The sequence below is a fragment of the Dermacentor silvarum genome, chromosome 1 (assembly GCF_013339745.2).
Source record: "Dermacentor silvarum isolate Dsil-2018 chromosome 1, BIME_Dsil_1.4, whole genome shotgun sequence".
NCBI classification, from domain to species: domain Eukaryota; kingdom Metazoa; phylum Arthropoda; class Arachnida; order Ixodida; family Ixodidae; genus Dermacentor; species Dermacentor silvarum.
In genome coordinates this window covers 145952213-145978270 of record NC_051154.1, presented here as the reverse complement: position 1 = coordinate 145978270, position 26058 = coordinate 145952213, and the positions used below count along the sequence as shown (strand labels likewise).

At 48.1% G+C, this 26058-nt stretch overlaps 1 protein-coding gene across 1 annotated transcript; it reads right to left on the bottom strand.

The window, feature by feature from the left end:
• Positions 1-1660: 1660 nt before the first annotated feature.
• On the bottom strand, positions 1661-17119 carry LOC119464267 (disks large homolog 5). Its single transcript, XM_049670392.1, has 6 exons — positions 16775-17119; positions 11507-11812; positions 8243-8485; positions 2884-2933; positions 2692-2846; positions 1661-1898 (listed from the first exon to the last, which is right to left on the bottom strand). The coding sequence occupies exons 1-6, from the start codon at positions 16898-16900 to the stop codon at positions 1678-1680; spliced, it is 1101 nt and encodes a 366-aa protein (XP_049526349.1). The 5' UTR covers positions 16901-17119; the 3' UTR covers positions 1661-1677.
• Positions 17120-26058: the final 8939 nt, after the last annotated feature.

Here is a 26058-nt window from a genome sequence, read left to right as displayed (position 1 = left end):
GGAAAACTCCGACTACAAGAAGGAATGCCTCGCAGTGGTGTGGGTGGTTATCAAATTTCGCCAGTATTGTACGGCCGTTCTTCAAGGTCAGCGTCAGCGATCGTTATTCTCTTGTTGGACACCTTGAAAGACCCATCTGGCGTGGCGCGCTGGAGTCCTAGGCTTCAGGAGTTCGACATGACCATAATTCTCAAATCACGCGAAGAGGCACACCGCGATGACTGCCTCTCGCGCGCATCGCTCACCGACCCCACCCGAAGAGCGAGCCCCTTCTCCCTTTCGCTCCAAGTCACCCGCCGTTCAGTGGCGTTAGCATCACGACACTCCGACCATCTCTCGCAATGCGCGGCAACACCACGACCGCCGCCGGCGCCCAGCCACGCGGTAAAGTCGGTACAAGAGACGTGCGAGAATCGCGCATCCCCACAGCTTCCAGCAAGTACTGGTTAAACTTGTCGTGAAGCGAATCCACGTCGTCGGTCACGGAAATGAAGAGAGGTCGGTAGTCATCAAATGACTGGCTCATCCGATGCTTCTGGAATGGATCCAAGACGGTTCCCAATTTCCATAATGTTAGCAGGTTTTCGTCTTTGTCTGAGCCATCCGTTTAACAGTGCGTACCGTTTTATGGAGAGTTTGTGCAAAGCTCTTGTTTGGTATTGGAATACGGGGAGAAATCAGGTTTAACCCGATTCTCCTGAAACATGTTCAGGGTGCAAAAATCGGGTAAATCGGGTTTTACCCGAAAATGAACAACCCTAAATATAATATGCTGGAACAATTCATTTCTTATAAAATCCCTTCCTTTATCATGTTTTTTTTCAGTTAGCATGCATTCATCGACTTTAAAGTCAACATTCAATACTGGCTGCTTGCGGTGGTCCTCTATCAGCACCCAGGTTTTCTAAACAGCCTATCGCGTTGCATCAGACCGACTCAGCCATTATTTCGCTGAAAGCTAGGTTGAAGTTCTGCACACAAGCAATAAGATCTCAAAAGCATTACAATGTAGGGCCTTCAGAAAATCAATACTAGTACAGTTAAACCTGTATATAACGAAGTCTGTAAAACCAGCCATTTGTTTCATTATATGGAAATTCGGTATATTAAAATTCAACCTTTTATGCAAATAATACAGTCGCTGATAGATTTTTCTTGCATGAAAGGGGCCTGCAAAATTTTCAAATTATCGCGCAAGCGGAAAAAAAGCAAATCTGAATGTGAAAAAAAATTATTGTGTTGAATTAGCCAGCAACGAAAGATACGCTTTCATGCCATGTCGATGATATCTTAGATGAGCGGTACGAAGCAAAGCCAGCCATGCTTTCACGTCCACTACCACCATGGATGATAGCCCAAAGTGGGACGACACCATCATGAAAAGCGCCGGCAGCGGGGACGATTGCTTTGTCTGCTTCTCGCTTGCTTTAATGCGTCTCCGAAACTCGAGATTATGCAACCTCCAGTACTAAACACACAGGCAGACAGTGTGCATGATGCCACGCCATCTCAACACGCCACTCTTTGCAGACAAGGCAGATTACCTCAAAAGCAGGGCACGCGGGCTGCATATGCACTCAGCCGCGCTGACAGCCATGCAAAGCCTGAGCTAGAAAAGTGCACGGGTGGCAAAGCACAAGAACGGGCTATGTTAAACAAAAGAAAAAAAGGCCCAGCTCACTTGAGCTCCTTGAGTTCCTTGGATGCTTCATTGCGCTGTCGCTTGATGTCATCCGAGTCCCTGAGAGCTTCGGCTAAGTCGCTAACAGCCCTGTCTCGCTCGCGTCGCAGCTTGTCACACAGGCTACGGATACTCTCGCGCTCTAGGACTATTTTGTCTCGCTCGCTGAAAGCCCAATCTCGACGTCGTTTGCACACTTCTGCCTCCTGCTGTGCCTCTGCACAAGAAAGACATTTTCGAAATTAGGCAGCATCTTTATGCATTCTATACACTATATAATCTAGACAAGGAGGCACAGTGAGACGATGATTTGAATTGATTGACAGTGGGTGAACAAGGAAGCACCTCAGTCCATAGCCAATGTTGGAAGTCTTGTTGAAAATATGGTTCTGCGCTGAGGCATACCTTGTTTTCACCCACTGTTCATCAATTCTACGCATTACAGGCACTTGATGAATGCCAAAGCTTATGACGATCCCATTCTACTTTCAAAAACAATTACATCACTGTCACAAGCCTAAAAACCTTGCAAACTTGCTACAAGCTTAGTAAACAAAGAAAAGGGTCAAGAAACGACCATGAAACAAAATAGTACCATTCAATACTGTACAAAACCTATGCAACAGTTGCAGTATTACAATAGCTGTGCATCTAATGGACAAGCTCTCAAATAGGCCTTAGTAGTGTTAGCCATCTAAATACCAACTACTGGCTCGGGGAGCTAAGAATCTTACTTTATGAAGGAAGCAAAGAATCTGCAATGTCATTTTGAGTTGGAGCCATAATCATATACATTGTGAGCTGTGCTCTTGCAGCTGACATCAGCCGATAAGAGTCTACAAAAAACACATTCACTTTTGTGCAGAAACCTGAGTACTAAAAAAAAAAATTAAAACACAGACATTAGTCTTTTATTTATTATGTAATAGCTGCACCATCACGTTGTGGCAGAAAATTTTTGAAAAGATGCAGCAAACTGAACGGGTAGCATTAGGTCTATAAAAGCTCACCAGCCAACTCTACTTGCAGACGTTCCATTTCCGGCGGAAGATTTTCCATTTCTTGATTGGTTTGCTCAGCATCTGCTAAGGAGGATGGCAATGAGTCCTTGCGTACTGCCTCTGCCCGGCTGGCATCTTCTGGACCAGACTGTTGATTGCACCGGCTTGTCTCCCGCAGATCGCTCAGCTCTTTGAGTGCACGATCCCTGTCTTGAAGGGCCAGAAGCTATCTCTCGCTTTAGGCCTTCCATCTGGCATAAAAAAGTTAAGCACAACTGAGTAACAGGAACTTTGAAATCAGCACATTGAAATCTCATAAAACATGCCCACATTCACTAAAGGTGCTGCATGCGCAACTGCACGGGCCATTATAAAACCTCAACATTAGAATTACTAATAAAAAATATTCTACAGCAGTCAAACAAGGGATGTCTCTGAGGCCAAACATTCAAACAGGGGACAACTTTCTTTGTCCCTCACAAAGACAAGTCCCTAGTCGAAATGTTGGCACGGACTGTTGATAACTTCCAAGTCTCCGTCTTCCTGTTAACCACTGTCTTGTATGAATCAATAAAAACAATGGCCCCAAGATGGCCTTAATCATTTTTGATTGGACCTAGAAGCAAAATTCATTAATACAAGTAAAAGGTGTGCCAAGAAAAAAAAGAGTTATCTGGGCATTAAATTACAGCACCAGTACATGGTAATGTACTAAGGTTCCTTCTTTCAATCTTTTTGATAATTATGTATAGTATCAGGCAAATATATCGAGAGATGAGTGTTTTTTTTGAAGTACACTTCACATGAAATAGCTTATTGTTTCTGTACCTGAATTTTTTAGAGTTGGGGTGAGGAACCCGCATCTGTGGATGCAATAAAACTACCTGAAAAATTCAAATTTGTTCGACTGCTTTATGTTTTCAGTACTGCCAAACATACAAGAAATATGTTAAAACAAAATTTTCAACAGACAGAAATAACTGGCATTCGAAAGGGTTCACCATCTCCTTATACAGTCAAATCCCCTACAACAAATGCCGCTACCACGAAATTCCGCCACAACGAAGATTTTCCGATTCCCCGTCAGCTGCCCATAAAAAGTAATACAAAAAAGTCCCTTCATAACGAAGGCATGTTATTCAGTAGTATTTCACTTCAACAAACTTTCGAGAACGAAACTGGGACTGAATTGAAATTAGGAAACTGCCGAGTAGTAAATTACAAGGCCCTTCCAAAGCTGTGACGATCGTATGTCTGCTTGAATGAGGTTTTCGCTAACGAAAATCAAATTCAAAGTTCCGATTTAAGCCACTGCAATCCATAGCCACACGTGGTCATCATGCGCCTGCGTGAAACTGCAGGTAGATTGTACTATGCAGGGGATCACTGCAATTGCTGCCGTTTACTGTGGTCTGTGTCTGATCGAAACGGCTACGCCAACTAAGAAGCGTAAATTTATCTCTTGAGAAGGCACATATGATCGCCGAGCAGAAAGCGGAAGGAAAAAAGTCGCAGTTTTGCCGAAAGCGAAGCATCGATTGCGATAGCAAATTAGTAGACAGCTATACGAACTAAGGATCGTAGTTTTATCGGCCTGTATAAACTTGTAACATTCGCTTACTACTAAATTACCAAGCATGGTGTCACACGTGCACAGGTAAACATGAACACATCTCGCACGATGACCACGAACTCGGTGTCAACACGCTGGAGTGAGAAGGCGCGGCAATAGCAGCGAGCGCATTTGCCTCCATGCTGTCTCTCGCTTCACCGCCGAACTAAAGTTGGAAGCACAGCGCGCACAACTCTACCCGGCACTAGTTGCACTTTGCCAAAATTGCAGATCTCTTTGAAGATGAGGCCCGCGCAGGCACTCACTTCGTGCACGTCACAGATGCTTCCAAGATAGCGCCCGAGCAGCGCACCACAGCCGCTGTTGTCAACAAGATGATAACATCTTGTCATGTTTTTTTGCGCCGTTCCCCTGTCGACTATAGATATGCCATCTTGTCATACTGGGACTCCTTCACAACATCATTCCCATTTCTTTGTTGCTATAACTGCACTCACTTTGTGAACCCACACCACCTGCTCTTGGGAGGTTCACATTCCCACTGAACTTGGATACACAGTTACCTAGCTCATCACATATTGAAGTAGAAAATTGAGAAAGGAATAATCTCACAATATACAGTAGAACCTTGCTCATACGTTTTGGGAAAATGACAATCCGGTAGACACACCGACTCCGGCGACTGCTTTGAAAGTAATGGATCCTTTTCGCCTCATCAGAAAAGTTATCAGAACCCACGACAATGACATTGCGATGGCTCTTTTAACGGACTGTGAGACTCGCGTAACGCCTTTGCTTGCCGTGAAGCGTAACAAATCCAGCTGTAAAAAAATATAAAACTTCCAGTAAAGACAGGCTGTAAAACAATAAAACTTCAGTAAGCACAAGCTTGCCGACTTTCTCATAAATATGGAGTGAAATAGTGAAATTCAAACCGCTTCATTGCGACGATGCATGTGCCGCAAATGAGTTTCGCGATCGGCCGGGCAGACGTGTTAGGTTAGGCGTCGGCCGCAACATACGAAAAATGCTGTAACAGCAGAGCGAAATGCTTTCTCTCGTGAAGTTGAACTGTATCGACTGCCTTCGGTATGTCTCAACCTTTGCCCCCTCGTGTACATATATTCATACCAATTTCGCGTCAGTGAAGTTCCGCCACAACGAATTTTTCGCGTGCCCCGTAAATTTCGTTGTAGCGGGACTCAACTGTAGTAGACAAGCCCTGCACTCTCCCCTCCGCCAACACTGAAACAGAGCAGCACTGCAAATTGCAATCACAATAGTGATTGCGCACAGATTTCAGGAAATCGTTCTCCGCGTGCGGCTTCAGGGTCCGGATGTAGTGTGGCGAGATGTGCTCAGAAGAGGCGTGTGTCCTCCTGAGAGACAAAATATGGAGCACAAGAGTAGTTTTTCTACATCGCTACATCGCTTTCATAGAAGTGCATGTAAAGGACAGGAACATGCCTGAAGTGCTGTCGTGCCTCTGCCAGAAGTCATACACTTCCTTTGTACTCAGTGGTGACACTATTTAGCCACCTGAGTGCACTGGCATCACCACAATACTTCTTGCTCCATAGAATAGTGTCTGTTATCATAGCATGATAAGCACTCCTCTGCACACCCCATTGTGGTAATGAATCACCTACAGCATGTGCTGACGCAGCTGCATTTGCACAGTGAAACTGCATGGACATGTACATATTGCTGTAGTGGACCAGGATGTAGGACCAACAGTCTATAGATATGGAACACCGTAAAGGCTTGGGCTAGTCGGTAAATGCTTGACAGGGGAACAGCACAAAAAACATGAAAGACAATAAAGGAGACACACACTAGCGCTTACTGACAACTGACTTCTTTATTCAGAAAGGAACACAATTATATACCTAAAGAAAAGAAGGGTACATGCGCAGTGATGTACCCTTTTTTTCTTTAGGTATATATTTGTGTTCCTGTCTGAATAAAGAATTCAGTCGTCAGTCAGCGCTGGTGTGTGTCTCCCTTCTTGTCTTCCGTGTTTTTTTGCGCTGTTCCCCTGTCGACTATAGATATGCCATCTTGTCATACTGGGACTCCTTCACAACATCGTTCCCATTTCCTTGTTGCTATAACTGCACTCACTTTGTGAACCCACACCACCTGCTCTTGGGAGGTTAACATTGCCACTGAACTTGGATACACAGTTGCCAAGCTCATCACATATTGAAGTGGAAAATTGGGAAAGGAATAATTTCACAATATACAGTAGAACCTCGCTCATACATTTTGGGAAAAAATTGGGAGAAAATACATACTAGCCAGGAAAATATACGATCAGAAGTCACTAAAAATTTGGCCGACTCAAATGTAGTAGACATCTACGTAATGCGAAGCGCGGCTCGAATCGCTGCAACACGAGACACCAACAAGCACCGAGCTGATGGGGCCTGAGTGGCCCGAGATGCACATTGTCATTTTTGTGGCTTCAGCAGGCTTACACTAGCGCTCCTTCAATTCAGTCAGGGTCAGCAGCTTCATCAGGCGGGGCATTTTGGTGGAAAGTATCAACGTGCCCACTCGGGGAGAGAGAATCATTGCTGCATGAGACGAGACACCCCACGTGGAGCTGGTGGGGCTCGAGCGGACCGCGATGTGCCTTGTTGTTTTCCTATAAGTAGTGTTTTAAGATGGTGACAGGAAACCGGAACGAAACCAAGCTGGTAGGCAACACTGAAATACGATGTTACCAGAGTTAAACATGCAATCACTTTGCGCTGCCTACAGCAGGGAAGGGCGGTGTGTTTGGGTTATCGCCCATTAAAAGCGTGCTGTACGCCTTTCAACTGCCCTATACGCCATGTGTACTGTGACACAGATAGGTGAAGATACTTATTGGAATAGAGTTGGCAGCGATAGCTGTGAATGCAACGTGCGACAACTTGTGAGAGGATTTGCTTGCACTGGAAGAGGAAACCGAGTGTGTGCCCATATTTTAACGTGACACAGGTGGGCACTTACTGCTCTCAATCGCACATGCCTCGCGTCTTTTTTGTGTTTACATGGGCTCTAGCAGCCGTAAAACCGCAAAACATATACGTTCACAGTTTGGCGATGCACTGAACGTTGGTGCCAAAAGATAGCGTTATCCGCTAACGTATAAACTGGTTAAAAAAAGAATTTTTGAGGATGCTTAAGCTTCGCCTTGAAGAGTGGAACGCGGTAGCATTCAAGGATCCCCGACTGCTTATCAGGCTTCCCAGCAACTGCAGCTTTCTTTTTTCTCCAACTTCACCTCCACACGCAGCTGCTGAGGAGGCGAGCGCCATGTGGATGGTGTTTTTGCAAGGAACAAACTGGGGCGCGCCGCTGTATGAATGGTAGAAATGCTGGAAAAGGGGTTTGTGTTTCAGTTTCCGCGTAAGAAAATTATTTCCTCGTATATTCAAATTACAATTCGACGCTATCCCACGTCTGTAGGTTGTGGTTAAGTCGTACTTTACAATTTTTCTGACACATTTTACTTTGAGAAATTCAATTAGTTCACTAACGCCTCTGCGCCACGTGGAGGGCCTGCGTGATTGGGGTGGTTCGGGATTATTTTTTGGGCTGCAAACGCTGGCACCAGTGCCGGATTTTCTGTGACACGGGGCCTTTAACACTGTCGTGTTAAAAATCATAACTGTATTGGAGCATTTTCTGTGTTCTCAATCGCGAACGTTGGCGCCGGGAAATTGTATAAAACGAAATCGTATCAACGAGGTTCTACTGTATTTAAAGCATGGTTCCAAATACAACACAAGCTGACAAGGAGGAAGAAGAAAAGAAAACTAGTGTTGTATTCATGCAAATAAGGCATTTTGGCCTGTAATCCCTATTAACCGGTGGCCACCTGTTTGCTTTCTCCTTGCACGTCTGAAATGACTTTAGTTAAACAACATATTGGGAAAGTCATATTGTCCTAAGCCAAACGCGCATGCTTAGCAGGATAAATCTGAATTCACTTACCTCATCAAGAGATGCTTTGTGGGCAGATTCAGCTTGTCGTGCTTTGCTCTGTGCTTCCTGCAGTTCCTCCTGCAACCTTTCAATCTCTTTGTGAACAGAATCCCGTTCTGACATGATCAGGGTGTACTCCTGGACAGCTGCATTACGCTCTTCAGTTAAGCGAGACAGGTCCTTGGAGGCTTTAATGCGCACAGCCATGGCTTGGTTAATCTCCTTCATGGCTTCATCCCTTTGCTGCTGCACCTGGAGATACCAAAAGCAACAGAGGAAAAGCTAGTAACCAAGTCTGACGCTAGCTACAAGTGGTATTCAAAAAGTATGTTCTGACCACTTGTATTACTGCTGCAATGCTGAATTGGCCTTAAGCATGCACAGGATTCCTCATATGAATTCCAAGGTTGAGGACTGCCAACAGTTAGCAAAATTTTATTTTCACTTTTGAGCATTCCTCAGATTTTTATTATAGTGATCCAAACAGACCACTTGTTAAACTTCCTAAGCTACACCATTTTCCCTTAGGTGAAAATGGTACAATAGCATATACAATGTACATGGTCTGTCCCAAAAGTTCATGCATGAGCCAGTAAAAAAAGTGGGAGAGGGTGTAGCGGCACCGCTCTCTTGCTCTCTCCACTCAAAAGGATCACTCCCCCCAAGAGTATGAGCCAGATGCTGTATGACAAGGCAGAATTTTATACATGCACTTTTTGTGCAACCCATTTTTTGTATCTGTCAAAATGGAGATCGACGAACAGACAGAACAAAGGATCCATATCAAATTTCTTGTGAAACTGAGCAAGAATGGTGCAGAAATTCATGAAATGTTGTAAAAGGCCTATGAAAAGGACTACCTAAAGAGAATAACTTTGTTCAAGTGGGTCCAGCATAATCGGGAAGGCCGTGAAGACCCCAAGGACAATGCATGGTCAGGACATCCCTCCACCTCGTGCGAAGATGAAAACATAGATCGTGTGGATTCTGTTATGCTCAGTGACCACCGAATGACTGTTAGAATGATATCAGGAAAACTCGTCCATTCACCAGATTTTGACTGCAAATTTGGAAACGAAAAAGGTTTGCACTGAGATGGTGCTGAAACTGCCGACTCCTGAACAAAAGTAGCAATGAAAAGAATGTTTCATTTATTGGAAAACTTCAGACAGCGATGAATTCTTGAAAAGGGTCGTCACCAGCAACAACACACGACCACGCAGATCTTGCGCATGATTCAACGAATTACTAGCAGGAAGAGAGGACTCAAGGAACAGGACCTTATTCGATTAGTGCAGGCTCTGATTGTGAGCCGCATTGCATACTCGACACCATATTAACATTTAAGGAACGCGGAAGTGGAGGTACTCGACCGGCTGATACGCAAGGCGTATAAACAAGCGCTCGGACTCTCACCCGGAACGGCTACTTTTCGCCTCAAGGAGACAGGGGTGTACAACAACGCACGGGAAATCATAGAGGCCCACCTGGTAAGCCAGAAGGAAAGACTACTACGCACAATAGCGGGACGCTGCGTCTTGGAACGTCTTGGATATTCCGTACGGAAGACCAGCGCACTGACCAAAATCCCAACACGAATACAAGAAACTATGTACGTCTCACCGATTCCCAGGAACATGCACCCAAACTTCCACATCGGACGGAGACAAGCCCGAGCGCAGGCGCTCGCGAGAAAGTATGGAAACCACCCCAATGTCTTGTACGTAGACGCGGCCAGCACCGCAAGAAACACCGCATTCGTCACCAGCGTAGTCGACAATTACGGGACCGAAATAAATGCATCGTCGGTTTCCAGAGTGAGCGCTGCGGAGGCAGAGGAACTAGCGATAGCATTAGCCATCACGACGAGACCGCAGTGGGATTGCGTCATAGTTCTGACGGACTCTCAGACGGCATGCAGAAATTACTCCAGGGCCAAAATTTCCAGGGCCAAAATTTCCAGGGCTGCACATCGCATTCTGAATGGAGCGCACCAGCTGCCACCATACATACAAATCGTGTGGACTCCGGGGCATGAGTCCTTACGCGGCAATCAGCAGGCACACGCCTATGCCCGAGCGTATGCACACCGGGAGCCGCGAGATGACCGCGCCGAGCAGTTCCAACCAGAGCCCATACCATTAACCTACACTCACATCCTACAACACTATCGCCTTTCACGAAGAACACTACCCCCCACTCATAATTCTCTGACGCAAGAGGAGGCCGTAATATGGCGAAAACTCCAAACAAACACATATCCACATTTCAGTCTTTACCACGCCATACACCCTGCGCTGTATTCCTATAAATGTCCACACTGTGATCAATGTGCAACACTTTACCACATGGTATGGGCTTGCGCAAACACACCACAGCTAACACCCATAACACACCCCACCACCGGCAATGGGAGGCAGCGCTGTCCAGCTCCGACTCGACGGACCAGCTCAACCTGGTCAACCGAGCGAGAAGGGCAGCTAAGGCCGCTGGACTCCTGGACTGAGGGGACCACCCACTGCAGAGCGGGGGAGCTACCTACGCTCGCGTGCTCTTTTTATTAAAGTTTATTCTCTCTCTGTCTCGTCACCAGCATTGAAACTTAGATTTAAGAATATGACATCAAGCTGAAATCGCAAAGCAAGGAGTGGAAATAAAAAGATGAGACGAGGCCAAAAAAAGTGCAGAAGAACAGAGCAAAAATCAAACTCATGTTGATTGTGTTTTTTGACTGCATGGAATTGTGCCCCACAAATTTGTACCTCAAGGTCCAACTGTCAATGCAGCTTACTACATGGAGGTCCTGAAGCGCCTGGAAGATCGTGTGCACCACGTGCGACCACATTTGTCAAGAGCGCTGGATTCTGCACCATGATAATGTCACTTCGCAATTTGCATTGAAAGTACTTAAGCTTCTTGGCACGCAATTCCATCACTGTGCTGGAGCACCTTCCCTACTTGCCGGATTTAGCCTCCTGCGGCGCTATTATTTTTTTTTTTTCCCCAAGTGCAAACTGGTGCTTCAGGGGCGGCATTTCAGGGATGTGACGACAATTCAAAAGGAAACGACAACGCTGCTGAAGCAGGAGAAGACTTCCAAGGGTGCTTCTAGCAATGGAAGAGATAGAACCAGTGTATATTGTCTAATGGGGAGTATTTTGAAGGTGACCTCACTGATGCATCTGAAAGGTTGCGAAATTAGTTTTTTTTTTTTTTTTTATGTACTGCACAACTTTTATGGACAGATGTCATACACCTATCTCTTGTGCACACCTTGGCAAGTTGGTCACGGGCCTCATTGCGCTCACGCAGTGCACTGTCCCACTGGCGAATGGCAGCTGTGCACTGCTGCTGCAGGCCCGTACGGTCACGCAGGGCAGCATTGCGCTCAGCTAGGGCCTCCTCGGCCCCCTGTTTGAGTCGCTGTAGCTCCTCTTGGCAAAGCTCCAGGCGTGCCATGTGTGCACTGTGAGCCGCTGTCAAGTCCGCATACCTCTTGTGCAAAGTGTCATATTCCTCTTTCAGGGCTTTGCACTTTTGCCGGTAGGCAGCCTCACCACCAGTCTCCATCATGCCCTCCTGCAAGGCAGCAGCACACAGTTTTACTGAGGAACAAGACTAGCAAAACAAAACAAACAAAAATACAGCAGCTTCTTTTGTTTTCTATACTTCATTAATTTATTCATACAACCAGCTGGCTTTCGCTGTCAATTACAGGAGTGAAATCACCAAAGAAACAAAGGACCCACAAACAGTGGTAGTAGCAGTCACATTCTTAGAAAGTGCACATTCTTAGAAGCAGATTATGAGAGAATATTTAGAATTAATGTCTGTGCTTCTTTTTTGACAGAAGCATTCACAGGTGCTCTACAATTTGATAACACGAGGAGGAGAAAATCATCAGTGCAAGCAATAAAAGGCAACAAGATTACAGTGCTTTATTCTAGAACATTGCTTATGCATGCATTTTAGATATCCACTTGCTTCTGCAACAGCTGCAAGAATTTTACAAGTATGCAAAAGATATAATGACGGAAACATTTGCCACAATTTTTTTAAACTGAAATGGGCTGAAACTCGCCCTGTATCACTTGTATTGCATAGATAATAATAATAATAATAATAATAATAATAATAATAATAATAATAATAATAATAATAATAATAACAATGATGATGATGATGATGATAATAATAATAATAATAATAATAATAATAATAATCTTTATTATAATCAATCAATTTGTACATATCATTGTGCGAGGTCTGCCAAAGCCTTCCGTGGGCTTGGGATGATAATAATAATAATAATAATAATAATAATAATAATAATAATAATAATAATAATGCCATGGTCTGGAACTTGTGTCATATCCGCTAACCACCAGGTGCACAAATCTGCTTGGGTGCTATTGAAGGACTACTAATAAAAACTGTCAGCCCTTCCACTGAGGTGGAGATGGAAGACCAGCGATGCTGTACTATGGTGGGAATTATGTATTTCCAATTATGACTATTGAGATGTGATGGTGTAATTGGTTATTTTAACTATTAAACAATAAGAAATATATATGATCCGGTGGTTTCATTTATTTAGTGACCACAGGGACCATGGCCTTATGGTCGCTACGGTACACCGCCATAGGATGTACGGCAAAGGTTGGCATGCTCTTCATAAACACGTCACCAACGCCGCGTGCGTTCGGTGCAAACGTGGGCAAAATGCCGCCGCCGTCGACAACAGTTGTGGCCGTTATTTGTGTGACCTCACACAACCGCTGTCAAAACGCTGGCTACGTAATGGAACGGCTAAATGTCGTTGTCGACACTGTTAGGGGAGAGGCGGGCGAGAGCCCAGAGAGAGTCGGCGACACAGGCAGCAGAGGCCGGCAGGGCTGCGCGCATGCGCCGCAGCGGGAGAGCGGGCACGCACACGCAGTCTAGGGTGCCTCGGTGCCCTCCTCGCCCACCACTCCGCCATGCGCTCGCTCCCCGTGAAAGCACACGTCCCTCGCCCTCGCACACTTTCACTTGCACATAAGTCGCGTTTGCTCTCCACCGTGCGTTCGCTCCCCGTGAAAGCCTGCGTCCTTCGCCCTTGCGCGCTTTCACTCGCACATACAGCATACAGCCAATGAGAGTTTTTTTCTATTGCCGGACGCAACCATCGAAGAGTGAGCCCTTAACAGCTTCACTGTAAAAATTAGACAATACAATTAACAGCTCTGCAGCTTTGCCAAGATTGTTTTAATAGCATATACTACTATTTCACAAGCAATATAGCAGAAGTGAAATTTCATTACAGCTAGCCAGTTGCCAGTTGACCTCAGGCTTTGGTAGGGTGCAAACCAATCCAAACAAACGCATTCAAACTTATGACTCCATCTGTGAACAGTTAGTGGGAACATTCACTGCTTAAAGGCCAACTGCAACGAAATTCTGGACCACATAAAAAGGCCCGTTTCAGATAATTTAAACGTACAGTAGCCTCTGTGGAAAATTTCACATTTGAAATGCGAGTGGGTGCTTTACAAAATTCTCCCCAAAATCTATTTTTTTCATACCACAACTAAAACCTTTAGCCTTTACCACTGCCCGGAAGTGACATAGTATTTAGACTGTATAGAACCAGCGCCCGGATCGCCTGCTTCCCTTGCTTGTATATCATTCCCATGTATCAGCGAACAGGTCCCACACATCTGCTAGCCACAGAGATAGTATACTCTGCTAGCTGCTTCATGTGCTGTGCCCTTGCCGTTGCGCACCTGCAAAGTTCAATGCGAAGTATTCTCCGAGACAAAACGGTTTTCTGTATCTCGTTGTCTACATTCAACAAGCAGAGCCTCCTTGCGTTCTGTCTCCGCTCGGAGAAGAAAAGCGCACTGGGGTGACCAAGTTAAAGGCACGGATACAGTCTGGTGTAAAGCAGACGTGATTCACGCACGGTGCAGTTACGCTATGCTGGCGAAAATTGGATACTCTACAGTCTAGGGTGGCTGGCGTGGGAATAGAACGTGTCCTATCTCATGCCAGAACCACTGGAGCAGAATGCTAGCTTGGCTGACTAGCAGCATACTGGCCTACATACAGTTCGGGTTCACTGAAGCGAGCGTGTTGCGAGTTTGTGCCTTCATTGAGTCTGCGTACTTGTGCGCTTGCACTGTGGCCACAACTGATAGCCGCGCTGCTGCAGGTCACGTTTAGCATGCAGGGTAAAATTTCAGCGATCTTAGCATCTCTGGCATGACATATCTGACTTCATCAGCCACTGCCACGCCCGCAGGAAATGCCGGACTCGTCAACCAATCAGACAAGTACCACCATCTGTAGTGAAGCATGACAAGTAGCTGAGGCCCAGCTGGACTCCGGCGGTGGTAAAGTTTCGCCCATATCACTCTGGCAGCATAGTATTCCTGCATGGCTCGTCGCCGCATCTTCACCATGGTCGCTGCATTGCATTATCCTTCATGACAAATGCAGCATACAGTCCTGCGGACCGCGTTTCCGGCACTGTGTCGGGAAGGCTTTCATTCGTCTACTTCGACGTGTCCGTAAGGAGACCCGCGAAATGTCTCGAAGATGATACTTGACTGGAAATGATCACTCGAGAATACCATCCCTGAATACAACTTACCTTTGCTTTTCATGCGCCATCACGGCTTATAGTACTTATAGTCATCCCGAGAAAGCATTCGACGAGCAGATCTTGCATAGGTAAGTGACTGCTCGTGAACTGTAGCTTGTGCAGCTCCATAAAGTGCAGTTTACATGCTTTGTGCGCGTTGGCTGGTCTGTGTCACACTTGCCTGCTGCGGCATGGTGCACGCTTGCGCTCTGAAAGCTGGGACAGGAAACATGTGTTCGGCTTCCCTCTATGCAGCGTTGTACAGTGTAGACCACTTAAAACATAAGTCGTCAGAGCCGGGAATATCTGCACTATAAGCGGTACCCCACTATAACCAAAACAACGATTTTCAAGCCCTGCACGTAGGCAAAACATGTAGGCCACGCAGCTGCGCGTATCCGAGAATCGAAGCGTGCGACTGGGAGTTTTGCATCCGTTTAAATTTACGAACGTTGAAAGGTTAATGTCCAAGTACCCACGATCTTCGCATGAAGCAGACAAAGTAATAATTTGAAAAATGTCTCAGTTTCGTCCGAAAGGCGAAGCATCAATTGCGATAGCAAAATTAGTAGAGAGCTATAAGGAGTAGAGATAGTAGTTTTATCGGCTGCATAAGCTTGACACATTCGCTTACTAACTGAATTAACAAGCATGGTGTCAACGCGCACAAGAAAACAAGAATAGACTCGATGACCGCAGACAACCAGTCAAAATGCGGGCGTGGAGAAGCACGGCCGCCGCAGCGAGCGAAGGTTCGTTGCGGTCTATCGCTTCAACGGAAACTGAGCGGCGTAAGCACAGCGCATACAAAGGTCAGAGCCGTGTGGAGATCACTTTCAAGATACGGTGCGACAACACCAACAGCCGACCAGGCGCAAAGTACAAGAACGCATTTGTTGTCAGAGTAGAAGCCGCCCCCTCCCTTCCGCGCTGCCTTCCAGCTTTGCTCCTTTTGCGTGGGAGATTGGGTCGCCAGTTAGCACAGCATCACCCCCTCTCCTTCACTCCCATACCCCCACGGCCTTTTGGGCAACGAAAGTCGCGTTCGCTCTACGCTGTGCGTTTGCTCTCCGTGAAGGCACGCGTCCCCCGCGCGCTTTCACTCGCACATACGGCGCACGGCGACGCTTTTATCGCCCTTGGACTCATGCTCCACGTCTCATGCTCCTCCTCCACATCGCCCTCGTTGATCTCCTCTGCCATCGGTGGGCGCACCTCGTTGAGAAGCGTGCTCGCTACCGCCCTTGTCGCGAGATTTTCCCGTGGAAGCCGCATTATAACCGGTATTTCGTCTCACGCGGCTGCACTGTAAGCAGTATGTGTATACATGGAGTGCTATGGGAAAATTAACGGGAGTCCGAAAAGATCGAACCATATCCAGTCCTGCACTATAAGCGGTTACGTTATAAGTGGTCTATACTGTATACTGCACAGCCAACACTCGTGTTCGAGTACGGTTTTCGAGCACAGACAGCCACACAATGTGTATGCATTCTTGCAGCAGCTCAAATCACATGTGCAATGAGAAAGCATGCCAAGAGAGACAGTCATTAAGTTACAAATGTTGAGCGAGAGACGCACCTGGGCACCTAGGCGCAACTCAGAGATTGGCAGTCATGTACGGTTCCAAAACTTTCCCCATATCCACATCATTACCACTCACCGCCAGGTGCACGTGTCGTATGCTTAGGCGATTTAAAGGCTGCTAATAAGAAAATTACACAATTACCAGGACTGCGGCATTGCCACGATTACGTTGACACTAAGCATTTAAAGGCCAAGTGAAATTTCGTTGCAGTTAGCCTTTAATAACCATAATTAGGAGTCAATGAGACAGCATGAACTGTTTCTGGCACAGCACTGCTGTGTTGTCGCAGCAAAGGACACACTGATTACCTCTCTGCCAAGAGACTCACCTGTTTTTGGTGATGAAGCTCACTCAGTTCCTTTTGTTTTTCATCAACTATCCTCTGAAGGCGCTTCACCTCCTGCTCCAGAAGCCGCTTTTCAGCGAGCAGGTCTCCGTTCTCCTTTTTCATCATTAGTATTTCTTGCCAGTGGTCCTCAGCTTTACTCTGAGCAAGTCATTAAGGAAAAGCATGTGTCACAACAAGCTGCAAAAGACAACCATTTCAATTCAAAACTGCACTGTGGGTCAGAAACTTTAGCAGAGGTTGAGAAGGAAAGCAGTCAAGCACTTACGACTTGCACATAAATGGCTTCAGAAAATGTTGACATCCTAATAACTATCAAGAAATATATTAAATGAGGTTATTTTAGTACGCAATTTATTTACCAACTATGACTCATTTATCTTCTCCCAAACAAAACCAAGCTTTAAACAGTGCATTATATTCCACAAAGATAGCAAAACCACTAAAGTCTCTGCTGCTATAGGATACACTAACTGGTCCCACTGAAAACTTCTTACCCGCAGAAGGTACACTAAGATTGCAAGTTTCTGTATGAAATTGGTGGCATGTGAGAGGAAAGTTTAACCGAACTATTTCTAGCGGGTAGTGTCAGTCTAGACTTTTTCTAGAGTTAGTAGAATGCAACTGCAGTAGGAGCACTGCACTAGTTAATAGGACCAATAGGGGTCCATTCACAGTTTGCAGAAATTAATGATGCAACTGCTCCAAAGAAAAGACTAATCCCTATAAACACAAACTGATGCTGCTGATTTTGATCTGCTGTCTACAATATAACATCCTAATGACAACATAACAAACAGCATCACCAATGTCAGCTGGAGTGCCAAGGGTGTTCAAAGTATGACAGGATGGGGCCCTTAACTTTTGCTCACGGAATTATTCAACACACTGCTCTTGGTATGAGGTGATCTATGATGAGAAAAAAAGGGAGACCTAAGGGTGCAGATGCGCAGTAAATTATATATTAAGAAAATTTAGGATGCTTGAATGGAGAGGACAATATTGTATCATCACTAAATAGCACTGAGGAGCACACGAAGCAAGCACTATACAAGCCCTGAACTGTCCACAGTATAATCTTGTCACTCTCCTTTGATGAAAAAAGGAAATTGTGAGCTATTTTATCTTGCAGGATATAGTAAATTTCAAATCACCTATTGCTGACTGGAACAAGTGATTGAAACAGTTCCTCACAGTATAATATAACTAATGAGCACATTCAAGATTCTCACGACTAAGCACTAGCCTAAACAAACTACAACATAACCAACAATGAAGTCAATTTGAATAGCACCACAGGTGAAAGTCACCAATTCTCAATCTCATCATGGCTAAGTACTGAGAACTGATGTTTACAGGGGGAACATCAGGAAAACCAGAATGCACAAAGTGAAGCCCCAAAGTACACACAAAAATTTTAGCTTTATAATTAAGAAAATGTTTCAGCCAATTACAGAGCAAAATATATATATATATATATATATATATATATATATATTGTCACGAGCCTCGAGGAGTAGCCCGGAAGGTTTAATAAACGTAGAGCAGCTGGCTCTTGGAAGACGCGACCGTCGGGGCTGGCTCGAGCAGAGAGAAGGGGCGCGCGGTCTTCTTTCTTCTCTTGGGCTCGACCCACTCTTGCCCTCGACCCACTACCTACAGGTGGCAATATTCCCCCCTTACGATCAAAAGCATCGCCTCGATGCTACAAAAAGAATAAGTGTAGAAGACAAAGAAGAAGAAGGCAGGCAAAGCGAAAGTACACAAAAAAAGTAGCCGTCACGCCGGCACAGTCAATGAACGAAGAAGCAATCTCCCAAAGATAAATGAAAAGTAGAAACAAAGAAGGGAATGAGAGAAAAAAAACGAAAACAAAAAAAAGTTACGGACGCGCAATGTACGGCTTCATGCGCACAACATGAACTATGTCTGAGGTCGGTTGTCTTTGTGTCCTATTCAGCGTCTGCGATGTTGTGTCCGGAACAACTTCGTAGTTTACATCACTGACGCGGCGGAGCACTTTATACGGACCGAAATACCGGCTCAGCAGCTTTTCACAGAGGCCACGACGGCGAACGGGGGTCCACACCCAAACTTGGTCCCCGGGGTTGTAGGACACGTCCCTGTGGCGGATGTTGTAGCGTCGTGCGTCTGCCTGCTGCTGCTGGCCGATATGCAGCCGCGCGAGCTGCCGAGCTTCCTCAGCACGCTCTGCAAATTCCTCGGCGTCAGTTGTAAATAGGTCAGCGTCTTGACACGGCAGCATAGCGTCCAGCATCGTCTGGACTTCGCGACCGTAGAGAAGGCGAAAGGGCGTGAAGCGCGTCGTCTCTTGCACGGCGGTGTTATACGCGAAGGTCACGTAAGGCAAGATCCGATCCAAGTTTTATGTTGAACGTCGATGTACATTGCGAGCATGTCTGTTACCGTCTTATTCAGTCGCTCTGTAAGTCCGTTGGTCTGCGGATGGTACGCGGTCGTCTTGCGATGCCTGGTGTTGCTCAATTCAAAAACTTCGTCCATAAGCTGCGCTGTGAATGCTGTCCCTCTGTCTGTTATTACAGTGGAGGGAGCACCGTGACGCAAGATGATGTGGCGTATGAAGAACTGCGCTACCTCTGAGGCCGTGGCTCGTGGGATCGCCTGCGTCTCAGCATAGCGTGTTAAATAATCAGTCGCGACGATCACCCATTTGTTGCCGTCGGCCGAGAGAGGAAACGGTCCGAGAATGTCCATACCGACTTGGTCGAAAGGCGTGTGAGGTGCTTCAATTGGCTGAAGTAAGCCAGCCGGTTTAACGGATGGTGTCTTGCGGCGCTGGCATTCACGACAGCCTTTAACGTACTGTTTGACGCTTGCCGAAAGCCCGGGCCAATAGTACATTTCGCTTACTCTAGCGAGTGTTCGCGAAAAGCCTAAATGACCAGATGTCGGTTCGTCATGGCAAGCGAAGAGGATGTCGTCGCGCATGTCCCTTGGAACCACCAGGAGGTAAGCACGGCTGGTCGAACGAGCATTCTTCTTATAAAGCACGTTGTTTCGCAGACAGAAGGACGTCAGCGAGCGGGACAGATGGCGTGGTATGGTTGTGTCGCGGCCCTCTAAATGATCGATGATCGGTCTAATCTCAGCGTCGTCACGCTGCCGTCTGCTCAAGTCCGACGAACTAATGGCGCCCAGGAAGCCGTCATCATCCTCTGTTTCCTGACTGGCAGGATCAATGGGTGCGCGGGACAGCGTGTCAGCGTCTTCATGCTTACGGCCAGACTTATAAACGATGGTGATGTCAAATTCCTGTAGCCGCAAGCTCCACCGTGCCAGTCGTCCTGAAGGGTCGCGCATGCTTGCGAGCCAACAGAGGGCATGGTGGTCCGTCACTACTTTGAAGGGACGACCATAGAGGTAGGGGCGAAACTTGATGATCGCCCACACGACCGCGAGGCACTCTTTCTCCGTAGTCGAATAATTCGCCTCGGCACGGGACAGGGAGCGGCTGGCATACGCTATAACTCTTTCCACTCCATCTTGAAGCTGAACGAGCACTGCGCCAAGGCCAATGCTGCTAGCATCGGTATGCACCTCAGTATCAGCATCATCGTCAAAATGTGCAAGAACGGGTGCTGACTGCAGGCGCTGTCGTAATTCAGCAAAAGCCGCCTGTTGCTCGTTATGCCACACAAATGGCGTATCGTCCCTTGTAAGGCGTGTCAGGGGTTCCGCTATCTTCGAAAAGCCTTTAATAAACCGGCGATAGTAGGCGCACAAACCCAGGAAGCGCCGGACGGCCTTCTTATCGGCAGGAGCTGGAAACGCGGCCACAGCGGCAAGCTTGTCTGGATCGGGTCGGACCCCTTTGGCGCTTACTACATGCCCGAGGAACTTGAGCTCTTCGTAACCAAAGTGGCACTTTTCGGGCTTAAGTGTGAGGTCTGCCGATCGGATGGCTTCTAGCACACTCCGTAGGCGGTGAAGATGCTGCTCGAACGTTTCGGAGAAGATGACCACATCATCCAGGTACACAAGACAGGCCTGCCACTTCAGTCCAGTAAGGACAGTGTCCATCATTCGTTGGAAAGTAGCCGGGGCTGAACACAAGCCAAAAGGAAGCACTCGAAATTCATAAAGCCCATCTGGAGTCACAAAGGCTGTTTTCTCGCGGTCGCGTTCGTCTACCTCGATTTGCCAGTACCCGCTTTTTAAATCGAGAGAAGAAAAATAGTGGGCACGCCGTAGTCTATCTAACGAGTCGTCGATACGCGGCAGCGGGTACACGTCCTTTTTAGTCACGTTGTTGAGCTTGCGGTAGTCGACACAGAAGCGTAGCGTTCCGTCTTTCTTTTTGACAAGAACGACCGGAGATGACCACGGGCTGTTGGAAGGTTCGATGACGCCATCGTCAAGCATCTCCCGGACTTGCGTACGTATGGCTTCGCGTTCTTTTGCCGACACGCGGTAAGGCTGCTGGTGTATCGGGCGTGCGTCTTCGTACGTGATGATCCTGTGTTTAGTGATGGAAGTCTGGCGTACCTTGGAAGAATGTGCGAAGCATGTCCTGAATTCAAGCAAGAGCTTGCGCAGTGCTGTCTGGCTATCGGTGGACAGTTCAGAATTGATGTCGAGATGGCCCAGAGACGTGTCTGCTGTCTCCACTACTTCTGACGTGAAACAGTTGTTAACGTTTGCTACTGCGTCTGCAAACGCTAATGAAGTGCCGCGGAACAGGTGTCGGTGCTCGTAGCTAAAGTTGGTGACAAGCAATTGAGAATGACCAGCCCGAATCTGTATAACACTTCGAGCCACGCAAACACCTTGCTTCAGTAGGTGTTCCAAGTTGCTTTCGGCCACCGCTTCGCCATCGCGTAAGCCACAGCATGTGACGTCGACGAGGACACTGGCTCGTGGAGGAAGCGTTACACTGTCTGCCGAAACACGGAGTACGTCGTCGCGCCGTTGGCCGTCTTGCACGTCGACTGCTCGTTCGGAAGAGAAAGTGATACGACGCTCTTGCAGATCGATAATCGCGCCGTACTCCTGCAGGAAGTCAACCCCAAGAATAACGTCGCGGGAGCATTCGCGTAAGACAAGGCAGCTCGCTACGAATGTTGATCCTTGAATCTCAACTCTAGTCGTGCAGGCGCCCAGTGGAGTAACGACGTGGCCGCCAGCCGTCCGAATCTGCGAGTTATGCCAGGGCGTGATAACTTTCTTCAGCTGCGTTGCTATTTTCCCGCTTAGAATCGTGTAGTCTGCGCCGGTGTCCACTAAAGCACTAACGGCATAACCGTCAATAGTCACTGGTATATCGAGCGAAAGCCGGTCGTCCCGTTCAGCTGCAGGTGATGTCGGATCGGTAGGTTTCCGTAACTGCGTCCGTCGGAGGTCTTCAGCGCTTCGACCGTCAGCGACCTCGCCCCCAAAGATCGCCTCAGTTAGTTTTCCCGGCGGGGACTGGTCGACCGCTCGGGAGAATACCGCTGGGGCGGAGGTGAAAATCGTCTCGGAGACGGCGATCGCGACTGCCGCCTGGCAGGCGGTGGCAAGCGCTGCTGAGAGAGGTAGTCCTCAATGTCCCGGGGTCGCTGGCCGTATCGGGGCGGCGGCGAGTATGCGGAAAAGCCGCGAATCCCAAGGCGCCGGTATGGGCACTGGCGGTACAGGTGGTCAGCTTCACCGCAGTGGAAGCACAGAAGCCGATGATCGGGTGTGCGCCAAACATCCGACTTCCGAGGGGGCGGACGTCTGTCGTCGACGTGGTGAACCGCTCGCTCCGAATGGTGGGCAAATGGAGCGGCATGAACAACGGGCGGCGTGGTGTACCCAGCGTCGTAGTACGGTATTGGCTGTGCCGACTGAACTGACACCGTAGGAACAGCACGAACGAACAGCGGCGGAGAGGAAGCTGGGCGCTTCAGGGCATCCGCGTAGGTCGCACGGGGGTATTCAGGAGGTACTGGCGCGGCGTTAGCAGGAGGCAAGGTGTCACGAAGGGCCTGGTGCAGTTCGTCCTTTATAATGCTTGCTATGGAGCTTACCGTAGGTTGCGGTGTTACAGCGGCCTTTTGCAACTCTTCACGCACTACAGAGCGGATGAGTTCTCGCAGAGAGTCACCGTTGCTTCCTATGGCCGCGAAAATGTCAGCAGTAGACATGCTGTTCGCTTGCCGCTCATATAGGTTCGAGCGGTGCAGAAGCATTTTTTCCATGGTCACGGCCTCGGACAAGAACTCCGCGACCGTCTTCGGAGGGCTCCGTACGAGGCCAGCGAAGAGTTGCTCCTTGACCCCGCGCATCAGATGACGTAACTTCTTCTCCTCCGTCATCCTTGGATCCGCTCGTCGGAAGAGGCGCGTCATGTCTTCGACGTACGTGGTCACAGTTTCGTTTGGCAACTGGACGCGGGCTTGAATCGCTCGTTCCGCTCGTTCGTGGCGATCGGCACTGGTGTAGGTCTCCAAGAGCTGCCGACAAAACTCGCGCCACGACGTCAGTTGCTCCTCGCGGTTCTGAAACCACGTACGCGCGCCATCCTCCAGGTAGAAGTAGACGTGTCGGAGTTTTTCCGTTTCGTTCCATTCGTTCACGGAGGCCACGCGCTCGTATTCGACCATCCAGTCTTCGACGTCTTCGAACACTGTGCCGTGAAACGTCTTCGGGATCCGTGGGCTCTCAAGTGTGTACCGGTTCGACATCGTGCTTCCCGTACCGGTTGGGGTGGTTTGAAGGGAAGCGCTGGTCATACCGGTTGATGTGGTGGGAACTGTAGCGTTGACGACTTCTGGAGACAGTCCCCTGATCCTGCGGCTGGCCCGATGCACGGGAGTGTCGACAGGCACTGGATTCGTAGCGCAGATCCTTGGAGGGGTCTGCAACATCCGTGAAGACGCTTACCCAGCACCTCCACCAGTTTGTCACGAGCCTCGAGGAGTAGCCCGGAAGGTTTAATAAACGTAGAGCAGCTGGCTCTTGGAAGACGCGACCGTCGGGGCTGGCTCGAGCAGAGAAGAAGGGGCGCGCGGTCTTCTTTCTTCTCTTGGGCTCGACCCACTCTTGCCCTCGACCCACTACCTACAGGTGGCAGTATATAAGGGCAGGTGCGTTGATTTGTTTGCTAGGCCCGATGGCTCTCAGTGCGAGCAAGGCGCTTTCCTGTGCCCTGTGGTTCGTGTGTGTGCTTGTGTATTCCCAGGGAGAAGGCCACAACGAGGTTAATGCTGGGACCTCATGCTCGAGTGTGTCATCGGCCATCATTTCAAGAAGCAACCCCGAGCTCTCGACCGACCCCCGACGCTTCGGGCAACCTGACAGCTGGTCACCCTCAGGTCGGATCTTCCGGCGGGGGAGGAGTCTGTTGCGTCCCGAATCGGCCGGGCGCATTCTTTGATTGTTTCCCATCGAGGCAGGCCCTTTCATGAGCGTCGCCGAGACGGCGACAGTGCCAGACACCGACGAGACAGGCAAACAAGCGCCCCAACTAGGCAGTGCGCATTCTTTAGGTGCTTCCCACGATGCCACCCCCTTCATCAGCCGCCGCCTACTTGTCGACGCGGCGCGACACCAGCTGGGACGCGATGACAAAGAAGCTCACGAAGCTTGCCCCCTTCGTTAGACGCGGGGATTAGTGCAAAGGCCATTCTCTCGACCCGGGCAAGCTGACCGTCGGAGGGCAAGAAACAGGTCACCGACTTTCGTAGAAGGAGTGTCAACCCCCTGTTTCCGGATTGCCTCGTCCTTCCTTCGAAGGTGCAACATTGGAGGCGGAGTTCAGCGAACAAGACGGCCCGTCTGATTGGCCGCATCAAGGTCATCTGATTCCCTAGTCGGGTCAACTAGGGAAGACCGATGTTTTATAAGGGGACACCTTGCGTGCAGTGGTGTGTCCTGACCTGTTCTGATATTTGCTCAGACATGTAGTGAGCTGAGACTTTCAAAGTGCTCCCTCATGGAGTGGGCTTCGATATTTGGAGCCACTGTAAATATGTAAAATAAACCCTTTTTTCTCTCGCTCTTACTCCCGGACGTACTCATCCCTTTGGCTGAAGGATCACCGGCCTAAACGCTACCCGAGTCTCAACAAACTGGCAGCAGCGGCTGAATAATTTCCGACTCGCAACAACGAATGGCAGCGCTGAGATGAAACGCCAACCCGTTCCTAACAATGGATGGATGGATGGATGGATGGATGAGGCTGAACCCTTTAAATCGGGCGGTGGCATACGCCACCTAGCCATGGCTATTAACATAATTTGTACTTTGTGGTGGGTGAAATTTCACCCCTGCCTTAATTTTATCCACCAATCAGATAACCTCTGTTTGGTTATTTCTACCCGCTTAAAGTCTATTTTGCCTTCACTGTCCCTAAACCCCAATGCTTTGAAAAAATCAGCCCCGTTGCCTTGCACTGTAGGGTTAAGCCCCTTACAGAAAAGTATGAGGTGTTCAGCCGAAAGTTTCCTCTTCTTCTCCACACGCACAGCACAACGTGTCTATACCTTGGTACTTGACTCGGTACATCTTAGTCCGCAATACTCCCGTCCTGGCTTCAAACAACAAAGAGCTTCCCCTAGAATTATCGTAGATATTTTCTTTGGCAATTTCTTGCTTGAAAGTTCGGTATGTGCCCAGTGCTGATTTCGTCTGCATCCCTGTTTTCCACAGACCCCTCTCTGTTTCCTTAACCTTTTTCTTAACCGCTGTTTCCTGGTTTGCACCCCTCCTGCAGTCCAAATATTTGATTGACAGTTTTCTGGTCAGCTTCCTCCATTTTGTATCAACATTCCTCATGTACAAATAACTGAAAACTCTCCTTGCCCACCGCTTTTCTGCCATCTCTCTCAATCGCTCCTCAAATTCTATCTTGCTGCTGGCTTCCCTGCCCTCGAATGACGTCCATCCCATGTCACCCTGTACCCCCTGATTTGGTGTATTTCCGTGTGCTCCCAGAGCCAGTCTACCTACCCCTCGCTGCTTAACTTCCAACCTTGCTCGAACCTCTGATCTCATGCACAGGACCGCATTGCCGAAAGTCAAACTAGGGACCATCACCCCTTTCCAAATCCCTCTCACCACTTCGTACCTATTGTAATTCCACAGTGCCCTATTTTTCATCACAGCTGCATTTCTGCTACCTTTAGCCGTCACATATTTTTCATGTTCCGTTAGGTACTCAGCCCCATTGTTTATCCACACTCCAAGATATTTGTACTTATCCACCACCTCCAGCGTAACCTCCTGTATCCTATGCTCGCTGCCCTGATTATCATTAAAAG

What these genes read in the sequence shown, in the direction of transcription:
- LOC119464267 (XM_049670392.1), bottom strand. Translation starts at nt 16,900, where the DNA reads ATGATGAAAAAGGAGAACGGAGACCTGCTCGCTGAAAAGCGGCTTCTG. An exon ending in ACAAAGCATCTCTTGATGAG is followed by an intron (nt 2,934 to 8,242) that starts GTAAGTGAATTC and finishes TTTTTATGCCAG; the next exon opens with ATGGAAGGCCTAAAGCGAGA. An exon ending in TCTGCAAGTAGAGTTGGCTG is followed by an intron (nt 1,899 to 2,691) that starts GTGAGCTTTTAT and finishes TTTCTTGTGCAG; the next exon opens with AGGCACAGCAGGAGGCAGAA.